At 39.0% G+C, this 16,457-nt stretch overlaps 1 protein-coding gene across 1 annotated transcript in view; it reads right to left on the bottom strand.

Moving 5' to 3' along the window:
• Positions 1-398: 398 nt before the first annotated feature.
• The window catches only part of LOC131687449 (Krueppel-like factor 12), a 517,717-nt gene continuing 501,658 nt past the window's right edge, over positions 399-16,457 (bottom strand). The window contains exons 5-7 of the mRNA XM_058971535.1: positions 2,862-2,982; positions 1,595-2,448; positions 399-1,537 (exon numbers count right to left, since the gene is read on the bottom strand). Coding sequence (XP_058827518.1) covers positions 1,365-1,537; positions 1,595-2,448; positions 2,862-2,982 — 1,148 coding nt within the window. The 3' untranslated portion in view covers positions 399-1,364. The remainder of the gene's footprint in view (positions 1,538-1,594; positions 2,449-2,861; positions 2,983-16,457) is intronic.

The following is a 16,457-nucleotide window of genomic DNA, read 5'->3' as shown; positions in this document are numbered from 1 at the left end:
TGGTCTACGGGGCGTACATGGGGCAGAGGAATATAATGTACAACGAAGTGTTAACACAAAAACTGCTACGAGATCCTCGAGCAAGACAATAGGTATCGTGGGAACCTAGATGGCTAATGTCAAGTTACAGCTTGGTCACCACAAGACGGAGGTTTTGCTGGTCAGCAATCGTAAAAAATGCAGCGTGTTGTGATCAGTGATGCGTGCGCTGAATTTTTTCGAGATTGCTTTATTTTTTTTTTGAGATTTCATCAAATCTCGACGTTTCATGCATTTTAAAGTTATTTAGCATTAAACATACAAAATTGATTTTGTAATTTTCCTTAACTGCCACCCCCCCCCCCCCTCCCCCCCCCTTGAGAATTTTTCATTTCAGTTTAATTTGCTGTGTGGCCGCACTCTTCATCCCGTAACTCCGGAACCGGAAGTCTAATCAATAAAAAAAATTAATTTTGTCATAAATATTGAACAAATACGGATTTTGTGACGGGTTTGGATAATTTTTTTACATACTGTAGAATACGCGCGTTATCTGAATTGAACTCTAAAATCTATTTCAAGTTATTTTAGTGAACAGTTGGGTTACCCTTGGTTCGATTCCAAGGGACATTGTAGGAGGAACCTATCTGAAGAGGACAACCCATTTATGAAACATATATTCTAGAGTGGTTCTCAACCTTGTTCATACCACGGACCCCTTAGAAATCACACTGGGTTGCCGCGGACCCCCACTGATAAACATCGATTTTGTATGCTATCAAAATGTTATTTTCAGTTTGCTAGGAAGCAAGACCTGAAATTTCAATATGCACTCAGAAAATATCTTTATCTTCGCGGACCCCCAGCAACGACTTCGCGGCCCCCTAGGGGTCCGCGGATCCCACGTTGAGAATCACTGTTCTAGAGTATAGTAAGAGAGCTACAGATACTCAAAAACACATCCAGTCGAACAATTAACATTGGACGTGGTGCCATAAAAGTTGGAGGCCTACTTTTTCTTTCCGCAGTTATCTTGCTTTGAGTTTTGAAATAGAATAGTAACGTTAAAATTCTCACACTATATAGCCGCGTAAAAAACGTGGCCCAAAATCACAGCGTTCTATTCCATCATCTAGAACACATCACCAGACCGTTCTAATTTTCCTATTAACATGAAGATGTCAAACATCGAAAAACTGATTGTACTACAGGCTACAGAGGCCGAAAGAAACTTAAAGAAAATTTCAGCCTAAACTATACTTACAAGAGAAACAAATTACAAAGAAATGAGATTCGAGGGTTTGTTTTGCTTAAAAACTATCAGCTCGTTCGCTGGTGGAGTATATTGCGTCGTGGAGTATCGAATGATTGCACAGTGGCAGCACTCAGTGTCGTTTCATGTGCAGTGACAGGTGATCGGAGCGGCTGAAGGAACGTGTACACAGTTTGCAGCGGAAGGGCTTAAGACCGGTATGCTTCCGGTAGTGTCGCGTCAACTCATCTGACCGGGCAAATCGCCACACACAGCCCTCCCAGGTGCAGATGTATGGCTTTTCACCTGTTTATAGAAAAATAAATATTATAATTTTTCACTGTATTTCAACGGTCAACTTACCTGTGTGCGTCCGCTTGTGTGCCTTCAGGTGGGAACTTTTGGTGTACACCTTATCGCATCCACTTGCGTCGCATCGATGGATTTTTCGATTCTTGGTGACCATACTTTTACCGCCATCACCTCCTCCCGGTCCACCGATATCCGGTGGTAGACGTGGCGAGAGAGAATAGTCGATCCGATCCGCTTTGTGCCGGTCTGGACTACTACTGCTGGTGCTACTATGGTGCCGAGCTTCCAGAAGAGCTCGACTTGCTGCGACTGCTGCTGCCGTACTGGCCACTATGCCGGAGGCCGAGGAGGAAGGCTGCAGCAACCGATGGAATGCTGCGGCTGCAGTGGCCGATTCGCTAAGCGGGTGGTTCTTGGGTAGACTGGACGCGATTGCTATCGATGCGGCCAAAGGAATCGGTGGCATCAGCTTGGAACTTAGTACTGGCACAGGTTGCAGAGCAGATGGCTGGGCCGATCCCACCTGTTGCTGCTGCTGGAGATCCAGGAAAGGGTGTGGTGGTGTATGGCGGCCAATGTCCTGTGGGGACAACACGTGAGGATGGTGGGGATGCGTGTGATGGCTAAAGGCACCGGCGACGAACGGCGGAAACAGTTGCGTAGGACTCTGTTGAACACAATAGTTGTACATAGGATACGTTTCACGTAAGGTACTTGTTTTCGAATCATCGCTAAGGTAATTGTTATTGTTGTTAATGCTAGTGTTGTTGTTGTTGTTGGTGTTGAAGGCATCTTTCTCGTTGTTATTATTGTTGATGATGGTGTTTCCGCAAAGGGACGAGAACAGGTGACTGGCAGTGAATGGCGAGTGGGGTTTACTGGCATCGTTATTGATGGACAAGAATCTGAAAGAAACCAATTGAGATCATTCCAAAGAAATAGTCATAATGGGTTCTAAAAGTATACTGGATGATTACAGATTTTGATTTAAAATTTGAGGCTTTGATTGAATAGTTGTTCATATGATAAAGAGAATTTTTGATTTTAGCTTTGATTGATTCAAATCCTTGCAAATGTTGTACAGTATTGAAGGATGAATATTCAGTCATATAACCGCACATTTGTCAAAACTTGTTTTATTTTTTTTTAATCCTAAGCGACTGATCGCTTACATAACTGCACGGCAACTTTTTCGTACTATCCCTTCTTCGAAACAGCGTGTCATCATACTGAACTGGAACCAAAATAGGCGAACCACTCTAGCATTTTACATAGAGCAATATGCGGAAGATACAATTATAACGATCCGTATACTTACAAGTCTTTCGTTTTGTGCCTTAACGCTAACAGGTGCGGTGCTGAGATAAGTGGCGGTGGTGGTCGTTTCAGGATCCCGCTGCGGACACGAAGAGCGGTGGCGGATCTTGCTGCTGCTGTATCTGGAAAAAAGAAGAACAAGTCAGATTCAAATTAGTCCACTTGGCGATGGCGGTATCAAGAAGGACGCAATGGTAGTGGGGAGGGGATTTGCGACCAGATACGGTCACGGTGAAGCAGCAGAGTCGCGAACAATCCGCGCCCGATCACACGCTGGTTTGAATCAGATCTCAGCACATGGGGTGCTGAGCTGCTGTGTTTATTGTGCCTATAATATTACCTATAGAAAGCACTCGTGAGTAAACAAATAGACAGATAGGCAAAAACATGCATCTATTCATCTAATCTGCTTGCTTGGGGTCGATAGGGATCTTTTGATCTTGTGACCTTTTAAGGGGCCTTTTATACGGTTGCTAGTGCATAACTAATTGAAACTATCGTTTGGTCCTGCTGTGTGAGCTGCAATCATAGCTCTTCCGCCTAATCGATGTTCTTGCAGGATTCAGAATGAAACGGGAAGTTTATCCACGCTGACTTTCGACGTCGGTAGAACGTTAATTGAAACGAAAACAAAAATAACCCTAAAGATAGAACCGCATTAAGTTAAGTGATCCAGCAGTAAGCGATCATATTTATTATAAATCGATTCCGATAACCATGTCTTCTTGGGCAGTTACAGGGAAACCGTGATGTTTCTGTAGAGGTTGTTAGAACCGACTAAGAATTATGCGAAGGACCGCCTGTTCCGGTAGTAAAAATCCCCCAAACAGATAATCACAATGCTATAGTGTCATGTGACTCGTGCTGGACAAGGCAATGAAGCATCAGACCGTTAGCTTTATAAACGAACTAACTTAGAGGCTATGCGAAATCTGACGAGTTGAAATGACTCCGCCAAGAACTGGGTCACTGTTCTAATGTCATAGGAGCTGACCAATATTAAAATCAAGGTGTAGTTCACGAATGGTGTGTCGATGGATTGAATCTCTGACATAGTGAGCTATTTTTGCCTTTCTCAAAAGAAAGGTATTGCAATTACTCTGAAAATCGCCTTTTTAAAGGAGGCCCGCTGGGACGAATGACATATACCATTCGATTCAGTTCGTCGAGTTCGGCAAATGTCTGTGCTTGTGTATGTATGTGTGTATGTGCGTCTATGTGTGTATGTGACCAAAAATGTCACTCATTTTTCTCAGAGATGGCAGAACCGATTTAGACAAACTTAGTCTCAAATGAAAGCTGCAACGTTCCCATAGGCTGCTATTGAGTTTCTAATGGATCCGACTTCCGGTTCCGAAATTACAGGGTGGTGAGCACGATCACGCAGAAAATGTTGATTTTAATAAATTCGGCAATGAATGTATAGAGGTGAAATTTTTCCAAAATATGACCACAACTGCTTCGATTTGTAGTATTAGGTCACTAACATCCATTCAAAGTCTCTTTGGCCACATTGGCCACCATCATCGGTTCCGGAAGCCCCTGCGGAAGTATCTAAATTCAGAATAACAGTCACATCGGTTTCTCGGAGATGGCTAGACCGATTCAACCAAACTTAGTCTCAAATGAAAGGTGTTGTGTAAATGGCTATTAAATTTCATCCCGATCTGACTTCCGGTTCTGGAGTTACGGGTTGGGGTGTGCGATCACATAGCAAATTGTGATTCAAACCGATACTTCGATGAAAGCAAAAAAGGTAAAAATTTAGCTAAAATGTCTCTCAAACAACTTAACCCATGCATGCCCATGTTGTTTGTGGACAACAACGTTTTTAAAAAGCTATAACTTTTGATTGAGGCAAGATTTGCTCACAAAAACAAGTAAGGCTAATAAATGTGACTATTGTCTTCCATTTGAGTACCAACAGTTACAAGGATCAACTCTAGAACTTATTGTTATTGCAGTTAGTCTAATTGGATTCCAATGGAATAGTGCTGCCAGGAATAGTTTACGTTAACGACGAAAAATTAATTTTTCATATATCTTCGTTATGTTGCAATATTATTGAAAACTGATAAAATTTATCAATTTAGAGTGCCTTTGGCTACGTTTTCCACGCAAGTGGACTATTGTAAATATTATAGAAGAATTGTATTGAGCATTGGAAGGTAAAAATTGAGCAGCTTCTAGCGCTGCGCGGGAAGCACCTTGCTTTATGAAAAATGACTATTAGTATTTCTTGACCCCACCGTTTTCAAGTAAAAATAGTTTTTAAATCCTACATGCACTAAAAAAAAGTTGGGCATGAAAGGGTTAAATTTGCAGTTCTAGGTCACCGACGGCCAACCAAACTTTTGTTGACTACATTGACCACCATAGACGATTCCGGAAGGGCTCGGAAAAAACCGCCATCTTTCAAAATTAACCAACTCACATCAGTTTCCCGGAAATGGTTGGGCCGATTTTCACAAACTTAGTCCCAAATGATAGCTATATTATCCCCACAGATGTCTATAAAATTTCGCACGGATCGCTTATATGGTTCCGGAAATATAGACTGAACCGTTCGGTCACATATGAAATTCCCATATAAGCCGGAACTCAAAATTTTTTTCAAAGGGGAACCCCACGAAATTTCAGAAATCGAATTCGTTTTTTTGATGCCAAACATCTTTAAAATGAATGAAACGTCGAGATTTTATGTTTCGGACTGTCAATTTCGCACCTTTTTTCAGTTCAATATTACCGTGGCTGTGTTTTTCTTTTACAAAATTTTAGAACTCGAATAATGATTTCTTTTCTTGTATATTTGTCATGTCATGTATAATAATAAAATGTAATATTTGGATTTTAAAGCTTTTAATCAATATAAACAACGCAAACATTCTCGTGTTCATGATTGAGAAAGGCATAATTGCACCGCTAGGTGGATTAAAACAGGTTTTTTCTTCGTAAATCATGTGATCTAAATAAATTAATCTGTCATGGTTTGCGTTCACAAATCCATGTGTTGGTGGCTAATAGTTGTTGTATAGTTAAAGTAGCACAAATCAACCTCCAGCATACAGCTACAGCAAATATGATGTTATCTTCACCTTTGCAGGAAAGGAGAGGCTCCATTGCATTTATTCAAGAACCATACTTTCACAAGGGAATCTTCTACAGTTGAAAAGTTACTGAGTCCCGTATTCTTTAGTTAATAGCTACAACTAATTTTTAGAAATCTTTAGATTTTCAGCCTCTAAAATTCAACAGCAATAAATGACTGTAGGCTGATCAAAAAATGATTACCAATATCATCAAACCATTTCTTGCTCAGTTATAAACTTACAGCCTTATTCTGCGCGGCATGTGACGTGAGGTGACTAAACTTACCTCACTTTATGTGACTTTTTTCACTCGATTCTTAGAGTTGACTCGGGTGAGGTGAGATTCTCCATTGGGGTTAAATGGGCGTCTCACGTCACCCGAAGTGACTCTTCAGAATTGGGTGAGAAAACTCACGTAGAGTGAGGTGAGATTAGTCGTCTCTCGTCACACGCCGCGCAGAATAGGGCCGTTAGAATCTAAAACTATAGCTACCCGAGCAAACGAAAATCCAATAATTCCCCTATTCTTAGGTCCAAATTCGCCCTCACTGCATGGTGTTTTGGTAGTGTTTGAAATGGTTTCAACCCGCGGAAACACCAAGCCCATTTCATGGTGTTTTGATGGTTACGAAATTTGGCACGAACCATGTTCATGGTATTTCTGTGAGAATATATGGTGTTTGAACCCATGAGAATTTGCTCGGGTAGGCACACTCATATGGGCATGATCGATAGGAAATGTGAGGAATCTTTTTCCTTCTGCATGCTAGGACGCCGGCGCACAGTGGCGGATCTTCGAACAAAAGTCGGACAAAACTTAAAATGTTGTCTAATTTGGCTGAAAATCACAAGTTAATCTAATTTTGAGGTGCTGAATTTATTTTTGATTTCAAAAGTAATAAAATATTAAATATTTTTTTCCTTACAGTGTCATGAACCTTTCTTATGGCTATGATCGCATTTTTTATGACAGATTTTCGGTTACTGTTCATCAATACCAATCTATTTATCTATCTATCTATATATTTAACTGTTATGTGTCCAACAAAAGAAAACACCTTTAACAGGCCAACGTGGGTACCCGGGTACCCACAATTTGAAATGCTCATAACTATGGCTTCCTTTATCCGATTTGGATGCTTTTAGAATTTTTGGATTCAGGAACTCGTCCACTTTTTGATTTGTAAAATTGAACCGGATGAATGGATCTGGTGCTTGATAATCCGGATTTTTCGGGGTAATGTTCCAGTACTAGAGTATGATTTGTAAATTTTAATAATGTCCTAGCAATATGAGTATCAAAACTCTTCAAATTGTCTCGAAAGTCTGTTATGTATTGTTACGGGGCCCTATGGAAATTCAAAAAATGGAATGGCCACTCATGGCCCCATGGGAACCTGCTCCGGAATGTCCGTTCCGGGGTCAAATCACCAAATGGTTCCAAAACCACGAGATACAGCCTACTGATGCAATTCCAAGAATTTTGATACCCATATTGCTAGTATTCCATTGAAGTTAACAAATAATATCCTAGCACTGGAACCTGCTTCCGGAAATCCGGATTTCCGGGAACCGAATGAAGTAACCCGATTCATTTTAACCAAGTCCATAAGCGGATGAGTTCCTGAATCCAAAACACCCAAAAGCATCAAAATCGGTTGGAAATTACCTTACTTATTGGCATTTCAGTTTTGTGGGTACCAGGGTACCCACGTCGGCCTGTTACGTAGTAAAAAAAATCAGGAGCCCCTCCTAACTCCCCCTTACTATATCAACAATATTATTAACCCAAAAGCTTGACTTAGTAAAGTTCTAAGATGTCACAAGTTTCAATTTCCAGCTATGCTTAAAAAATAGGAATTTTGTTAATTAAAACCTAAAAAGGTACCCGGGTACCGCGTCGGATACATAACGGTTAAAAGTCAATGTTTGTATGTATATGATTTATAGACTCCCAAACGGCTTAACCGATTGCCGTAAAAAAGTATACATAGTAGACATTTGTTATGGTGCCTGTTTGTATGCTATTGGTTGGGGTTTACCTGCCCGCCAGATGGCGCTTCGGAACAAATTGTGTTTTCCTCCTATTTCGTTAGAAGTCGCAGCAACGCGCGATGGGTATTAGCTAGTAATGTCATAAAAAACTGTTTTTATCCACCTAGTGGTACAATTGTGCCTTTCTCATTTCTCCAAACTATGACTTCATGGCTGGTTATGTTCAATTTAATTGTGTCTATTACATTCTTAGTACACTTTGCACTTATACACAATGGCTCGCCAGCCACGAACTTGATGAGCTAATTGTCGACGGTGAATAACTTGAAACAAAAAAAAAATCTTTGGTTTACACCTATTTTAATAAAGTTTGCATCATTTCGATAGTGGTGATAGTGGTATTATAGTGGTACCAGCTTAAATGAAAAAATGCTGTGTGATCGAACTTTTCAACCCGTAACTCCGGAACCTGAATCTCGATCGAACCGAAATCCATAGCACCTAATGGGAAGGTTGTACCTTTCATTCAAGAGTAAGTTTGCGCAAATCGGTCCAGCCATCTCTCAAAAACAGAGGTAATATTATTTGCCACAAAAACACATACACACACAAATATTTTCCGATCTTGTCGAACTGAGTCGACCGGTATATAAGACTCGGGTCTCCGGGTCTCGGTTAAAAAGTCGATGTTTGGATCGATTGCATAACCTTTCTATATGAGAAAGACAAATTGGTCAATCTGAAATCAATAAAATTGCCCCGTGTTATCAAGTGTGGAGCGAGTAAAATGATTATGACGCATAACCAAATACATCACGTGGTTTGCACACATACCCTAAAACGATACCACAGTTAAATCGCACGTAAACAGGAACGAACAAAATAGTCCGAAAATCGAAATGAATTCCTATCGATGTTCTCAAGACAGAAATTGTTCAGAATTGTTTCATAATGTCTTAAACATGGTTGAGTGTTAATAAAATAAATGTCTCGATGTATCAAATCTGATCAGATGTATTAAATAGGCGCAAATTTGTACATTATTGGAGCTGGTGAAGAAGTTTAAATTATACTGGGACAGAAACTACGAAATCTCAAGATAATCACAGATCATTTTCGATCTGACATGTTTAAAGAGCTGACAGCTAGTTGTGCAATTAATTATGAATGATAATAATAACTACATATTTAAGATGCATCAGGATTCAGCATTATAGTGGCACAACGAACATGCTTTGTAAACGAGATTCTTTCGCGTATCCACTAATAACTAGAAACCCAAACTACACAAAGTTCATTTGACAGTCGGTGTGGGCAATTTTGCCAGAGCCTCGGTCGAAATTAATTTATTTGCCGTGGTTGCAATAATTACATTTTGGGTTTTTAACCATTTAAGTATTATGATGGAAGAGGTATATGAGAAATTCCTATGGAACCACACTACCCAACTAAAGTCAGATCGGGATGAGATGCAACAACGGCCAATTGAAGCATGGCATCAGTCATTTCCCATTTTACTGTATTACTGCACTTCTCATCCAGTAACTCAGGAACCGGATGTCATATCAGAAATAAATTCAATAGAAACCTATGCCTTTCATTTGAGGTTAAGTCTGAGTTCGGTTCGGTTATCTTCGAGTAACCGATGTTCGATTATTGGTAACATACATACACACATACACACTCATCGACACACACACGCGAGTCAGCAATATAAGAGAATCAGATGTGAATCTAATTTTGGAACTTGGCCATTTTCTCGATTTTGTGGGGTCCTCAACAGTTCTCAGTGTGGTCAAAAAGACTTTGCTTTGCAATTAGAGATCTGGACCGACAATTTCAAGCAATTTAGAACTTATTTCAATTAGTTTTGCATAATTTAAACATAATGATTATACCGGTTTGTATGGGAGTTTCGCATGTGATCGTATACTTCAACCCGTAACACGGGAACCAGAAGTCCGATTCCAATGAAATTTAATATCAGTCAATATGGATGCTGCAGCGTTAATTTAAAACAAAATTTGAGAAAATAAAATCAGATGTTTCTAAGAAGCAGATGTGAATTAACTTCAGGAACTTAGCCACTTTCACGGAGCTCTCGGTTCCACCGAAGGTGTCCAAAGTGGTCAATGTGGGTTTGATTGGGAACCAGTGAGCTGAAACTATATATTTAAGCAATTTTGAACGCATATTATGAGATTTTGCATCTTTTAGATAACATGCTGATACCAATTTATATGGGAATTTCATGCGTGATCGCACTCTTCAACCCGTAACTCCGGAACCGAAAATCGGAATTAAATGAAATTCCCCCCCTTTCAACCCATCTTCAAACCACCAATATATCACAAAGCATACCAAATTAAGCTGGGGAGTCGTTCGTTCGTGGGATTTTCGCTCTCCTTACACACCCACCCCCGCATGACAAAATGAGTTAGCAAGCAGATAATATTGAACTAATGCTGATTAGGCAAATTAAGTATGATATTTTTTGTGTTTCACCTCCGACAAGTAGCTCATCAAGTTCGTGGCTATCATTAGTTCTCTCAAACACTTCCGAAATGTATAGAAATAGCAAAATATCATTTTCATAACGTACTTGACACTATTAATTGATCTAAAATGTTTTTTCCGTGAACAAACGATGGTATAAGTTATTGAAGGTTGAAAAAGCCAGTTAAACAGCATTGATTTACCGCAAATACTTGTCTCGACTTTCTACTGTGGTTAAAGTTTGTCGTGCATCTAAAAAGGTAGTCTTATTATTTAATTTGTCAGGATAGGTGATCAGCTGAACTTTCGTATCTATAGGTCATAGTGGGCTTCGTTTCTTTAGCCCTAGTAGACGGGGAATCAAGTTACCACACGATTTTACAAAAACCTCGTTTTGGCATGATTTTCAAAACTGTTCATATTACTGACAGGACATAGTTTTCCGATTTACACATTATCCACAGCTCTTACGATTCGAATTTACTACAAGATGGCGAATTTTGCAATTAAAATTTTAATTTCATTGAAAAGTTACAAGTGAAAAACAAAAGTGGGATCAAGCGTACCCACTCTCCCCTATATTTAAGCGATATGTATCCAAGTATTAGTTACTTCGGTTTACTCTTTAAAGTTTCAGGCACTAATTTTCGTGAATGCATTGATTTGTAGTGATGTCAATATTGGGATAAAAACGAAAATTTCAAGGAATTAATGCTTTTTTAAAATGAATCTTTCAAGATCAAACCTATGTTATATAAATTAATTATTGGGAGAAATAGCAAAAAACTGCTTTTAAGGAACCCCTACTTACAGATAGCTATATCGCTCATACAGACATATAGATACATTTCTAATGACCCTGCCACCTCTAGTTTTCCGATATGTATACTTCACATCCTTGCTCTCACTTGAGTACTATGGCTCTAAATTTTCATAGCTTTTTACACAGTAATCTCTAGCTAATTGAACGTCGTTAAAATGTATAAAAATATAGATACATACACTCTGTCCAATTAGCTTAGGACCACCTAATATTTCTCTAATCTAATAAGAAATACGTAAATACTTTTTGCCTACTATATGCCATTGTAGTTGTATTGGTGACAGCATAAATTAAGACCAGTCAGCTTTTGCAAGTGTTTTGGGTTTTGTGGATTATAAACAACCATTATGTCAAAGGGAAAGGTTCTAACGGATAAGGAAAAAACGCAAAATAGAAGCATTCCATGGAGAAACTGTTGGAATCAGGGAAATAGCCCGTCGAATTGGTCGGTCACATCAAGTGGTATTGAATTACTTGAAAAATCCGGCAAAATATGGCACAGCTTCAATAAAACCCCGCAAATCAAAACTTTCCGGCAGAGAAAAACGTAAAATTGTTAGAATCGCTTCGAACTCTACGAAATCGTTAAGGAATATTAAGCATAGGAGCTGAATTTGGACGTTAGTCGGGAGACTATTCGTCAGATTCTGGTTAAAAGTCCCTACATAAAAAGAGCAAAGAAGGCAAAAGCTCCAAATCTTACTTATTGAGAGGCGCTTGAACTTTGCAAAAGCTAATATGAATCGACAGTGGACCATGGTAAGTATTCAGTTATTACCCTCAGCTATTTTGAACATGATTGTGGTAGTTAATAACGGGAAGCTGTAAAGCTGTTTTGTTCACTTTCAGGTGGTCTTCAGTGATGAGAAAAAATTCAACCTAGATGAACCTGACGGTTTCAATGGATATTGGCGTGATCTGCGGAAGGATGAGCAGTATTTCACGACCCGGAACTTTGGGGGAGGTCGTGTATGGTGTGCGCAGGATTCTGTGCATCTGGAAAGCCCAACCTTGCATTCACTTAATTTAAAATGAATAGCAAGGACTACATCGAGGTCCTAGAAACGTGTCCGCTACCATTTATGCGCCGATTTCGACGCAAAAAGTTTACGTTTCAGCAAAAAACGAAGAGACGATTTGTGTTTCCGAGTAAACCTCTAAATAAGATTATTACATGTACTACTTTTCAATTCACGAGCATTTTCTTAGCTCGAGGGGGTAACCCCGGGTGTACCTAGCGTACCCACAATTCACACGTCCTTTCCTTATCTTTCGTTTTAGAGCTATGGTGTCCTTGGCAAAGTTGTTGCATGGCATCTAGTGCTTTATTTGATTATTTCATATTAGTTCGAGATACAATTGCTAGGGCGGCGCTATTATCAACTTTTTAATGGTACGAGATATTAAGATAATGTCTACGTCAAAGTTGTAGGTCAGGTAATTATAAATATATCATCTGAAGATACTAGCTATGTAGGTCCTATAAGTTTTGAAATATGGTGCATTTTTGAAAACATAATCTGTAAGTAAATGTTTTAACTAGAGGTGTGCGCCGCGCCGCCGATTGCAGAAAAATAGTTAGCGCACCGGCGTGACACCGGCGTGGCGCCGGCGTGCTGACTATTTTTACCTAAAATCGGCGGCGCGGCGCGGCTGCGTGGCGTGGCGGCGGCGCGGCTCACACCTCTAGTTTTAACTAAAACTGTTTCTATTTCGAAACATACAGACCCTACAAAGTTTGCATCTTCAGAAGATATATTTAAAAGGATAGGACCTACAAGTTTCTCGAAGACGCCACATTTCTATCTAGCTTTATTAAAAAGTTGATAACAGCGCCTCCCTAGCGACTAAATTCTGAACTAGTATGATTCAACCAAATACAGCGCTAAGTGCAATACAGCAACTTTTTCGAAGACATAATAACTCTATAACGAAGGATAATAAGTGATTCCACATTGTTTAACTTTCCGACCATAATGTACCGTTTTTCTCTTAATCCCTTATTGCTAGGTGAACTTTCAATGTAAAGACACGACACCTTCACTGGAGTTTTCAAAAAAAATATGCCCAATAAAATACATTTGTGCAAGAAATATATATTAGTTAGAAAATAGCCATACATAGCAAGTGTATGAGCGGCCCTTACCTTCAGGAACGACTGTGTGGGCCTCAACGTACAATGTAATCCAATTAAAAACAGTATTATATCGAGTGCACCGATATGTGAGCTACAACATATAATTTACTGATTGCGAATCGATAGACTACTTTTTCCTAAAACCTCGGAAAACGAACGAGAAAACCTGAATTTCCATTAGACTCAATGTGGGGTCAGTCCCTTTTGGACGCCAGCTAGTACTGGGGATGCCTCCAAGGTCAACTTTGACTGCTAATAGCAAAAAATCTAAAAATTATTTTCAAAATTCGGAAAAAAAAATGTGGGTTAGCCCCTTTTGGACGTCAGCTATTCCTATATTTATATATACCATATTTTCTGCACTAAGGAGAAAATTGTTTAAAACCACAATTTTTGCGTTAAGAGCACAAAATCTATAGCTAAATTAATTACGGAATTCGCGTTTAGGACTTAGTCTCATCAGAATCCTAGAATGTATAGAAATGAAATGCGACAAGGTTCACATCTCCGTCAACACGTGGGGAATGTGGTATTTGAGTCAATTTCTTTGAATCCTGATTCTTAACGTCGACGACAGTAGGACGGTAATGTGAAACGAAAACAAAAATAACTATAAAGATAAAACCGCATAAGCAAAGTGGTCCAGCAGTAAGCGATCATATTTATTATAAATCGATTCGAGCACGGCGATAACCATTCCCCCAAATGTCTCCTTGAGCAGTTACAGAGCGGCTCCGTGCCTATAAAGTTTAACCCGAACGGATTTGAACGGGTTGTCGCCTCTCTCGAGATGGAAAATAGCTTTCATCTTCTTGCTTTTTTATTTCATGGTCATTGTGGATCACGAGTAAACTGTTGGACTTCTGCTCATTCAATCCACTTCACCAGCTCAATGAGCGCAATTTAGTTGAGTGCGTAAAATCAAAAGATACAGCTTAAAACGCACAAGTGCTACAAGCCGTCGTTATCGTGTGTTATGATGTAAATACGGGTCTTGTGTTTCTTATCTGTACCCGAACAGGAAACCGCTAATGTGTTCGAACTGGTGATTGCATCCTTTACCAGGGTGGCGAAGCGATCATTTTTTTCAGCGTAAATGCTAATGGATAATAATTTTTGGCAGAAAAATTTGCAATCCGATTCACGCCTTCAAGGTGCTTTCGGCTATCTTTTTGATTGTTACAGTGTTGCTCTCTTTGTCCGTTCGGGGAAAGAGGTTAGTTGAACTCCAGTTAAGTATTTATGTTTATTATGCCTAATATATGACTCTGATTATAGTAGAGGTAGTGATGTGGCTGTGTGTATGATTATCAGAGGAATGGGTTCATGCTGTTTTAGCTTGATCCCGAAACTAAGTCAGGTTGCAACCCTAACCGCTTTCGGTTCATACATTTTGATAGCAATTGGGGTTAGAATCTGATTCAGTTTCGCAAAAACGGTATGAAAGACTAATCATATAATTACCAATATTGAGAAGATTTGACAATTTTTAGGTTATTGGAAGATCCAAGATTTTAAAATTTTCAGAAGGCTTATGATTTTTTGTGAGCCTATAACATATAGATCTTTAATAACGACCCCATATTCTAACATAATTCATAAACTTATAATGCAATGCCATGAGTAGAATTCCGGAAAAATTAGAATAACGACGTAAGTAGGAACAATATTTGCTTTTTCTTTATCGCTCGTTTTAAGGTTGTTCCTTAAGGGGGGAGTAAGCGTTTCAGCGTGCAAAAAAACTCGGTGCTCGGTAACGAAGCTTTTTGTAGAACGTCTCTGGAAAAAACATGATTTGCGGTGTTATTTGCCATTCAAAAACTACTTAACCGATTTATTTCAAGCTTTGCATACACATTGTATGTAAAAAGTACTTAGCCACTACATTGAGTTTTCGAGATAAATTTTCAATAAGGGTTTTTTTACTCATTTTAAATAAAAATTTACATTTTTCACGAAAAAGTCCGCCTTTTTATGAATAAACACCTCCCCAATCGCAAAATTATCTCAAAAACTAAACGCAGGGGTTAGGTATATTTAACATAGAACGTGTATGCAGAGTTTGAAAAAAATCGCGAACTTCTAAAAAAAATCGCAAAAAATAATTGTTTTTTTTCTCACGCTGGAATCCTTACCCCGCTTAATTTATCATCACACCTCCCGATACCCAAATTCAATCGAAGTTTTTGTGCAACACAAACTCGATCATAACCGCCCGCCAACCGTTTTGCTCCTTCTCTTAATTGTCCGGTTGGACGATAATTTATCGCCTCAATAGTCGGGGATTTTTCCAGCACACAATGTGAGACTTGCAATATCAATTCACTTCGGCTTGAGTGGGTCCTATTCAGTGCTCAGAAATTACGATCGTGATTATGGTTATCATCGATCTGATTGGACAGGGTTGTCATAATCATAATTTACTTATCCATTGAATCGATGATGTTAAAAATTATCTTGGCATTGGTCTAAGTGAACAAGTCAGCACGAAGTGAAAAAAAAAATAGTTCCAAATTCGACTCATTCGACGAATCCTTCATTTAACAACAATACCCCTAATCAAGTTCTACCTCTATTAATTTTTTGGCCATATAGCCCCTGCAGACATTATTTTTTATTTAAAATATATATGTCTGATCCGCGTGCACTATGTAACTTATGTATTTTATACCAACGTTTTAATTTCATGTTCATTTTTCCTACTCATACCCTTTCTTTTGCATAAGGTATATTGCTTTATAGTCGTCGTGTATAAATTTTTGTAGAGACGCTATACTAAAATCTATAATTAAATAGTTTCACACATTAATACAAAAACAAGCTATAGACCCGTTTCATCTAACAAATCCTGTCTTAATAAGTCCCACAATCTTAAACTTCTATGGGGCACATTTACATTTATTTCACTAGTTAGACTTAGAACTTTTCCTACGAATTCAGGGATGTATTTCGATTCGAGGGATTTTTTTTCGTTTCGACCAGTTTGGTGTTTCAGATTTCGATTCGAGCTTGAAGGGTACGTATCCCATTACGTAGTACTAGATTTTCGAGTGAAAT

This window comes from Topomyia yanbarensis, chromosome 3, assembly GCF_030247195.1.
Source record: "Topomyia yanbarensis strain Yona2022 chromosome 3, ASM3024719v1, whole genome shotgun sequence".
Lineage (NCBI taxonomy): Eukaryota > Metazoa > Arthropoda > Insecta > Diptera > Culicidae > Topomyia > Topomyia yanbarensis.
Note: the sequence above shows the minus strand (reverse complement) of the source record. Positions and strands in the feature narration are given on the sequence as shown.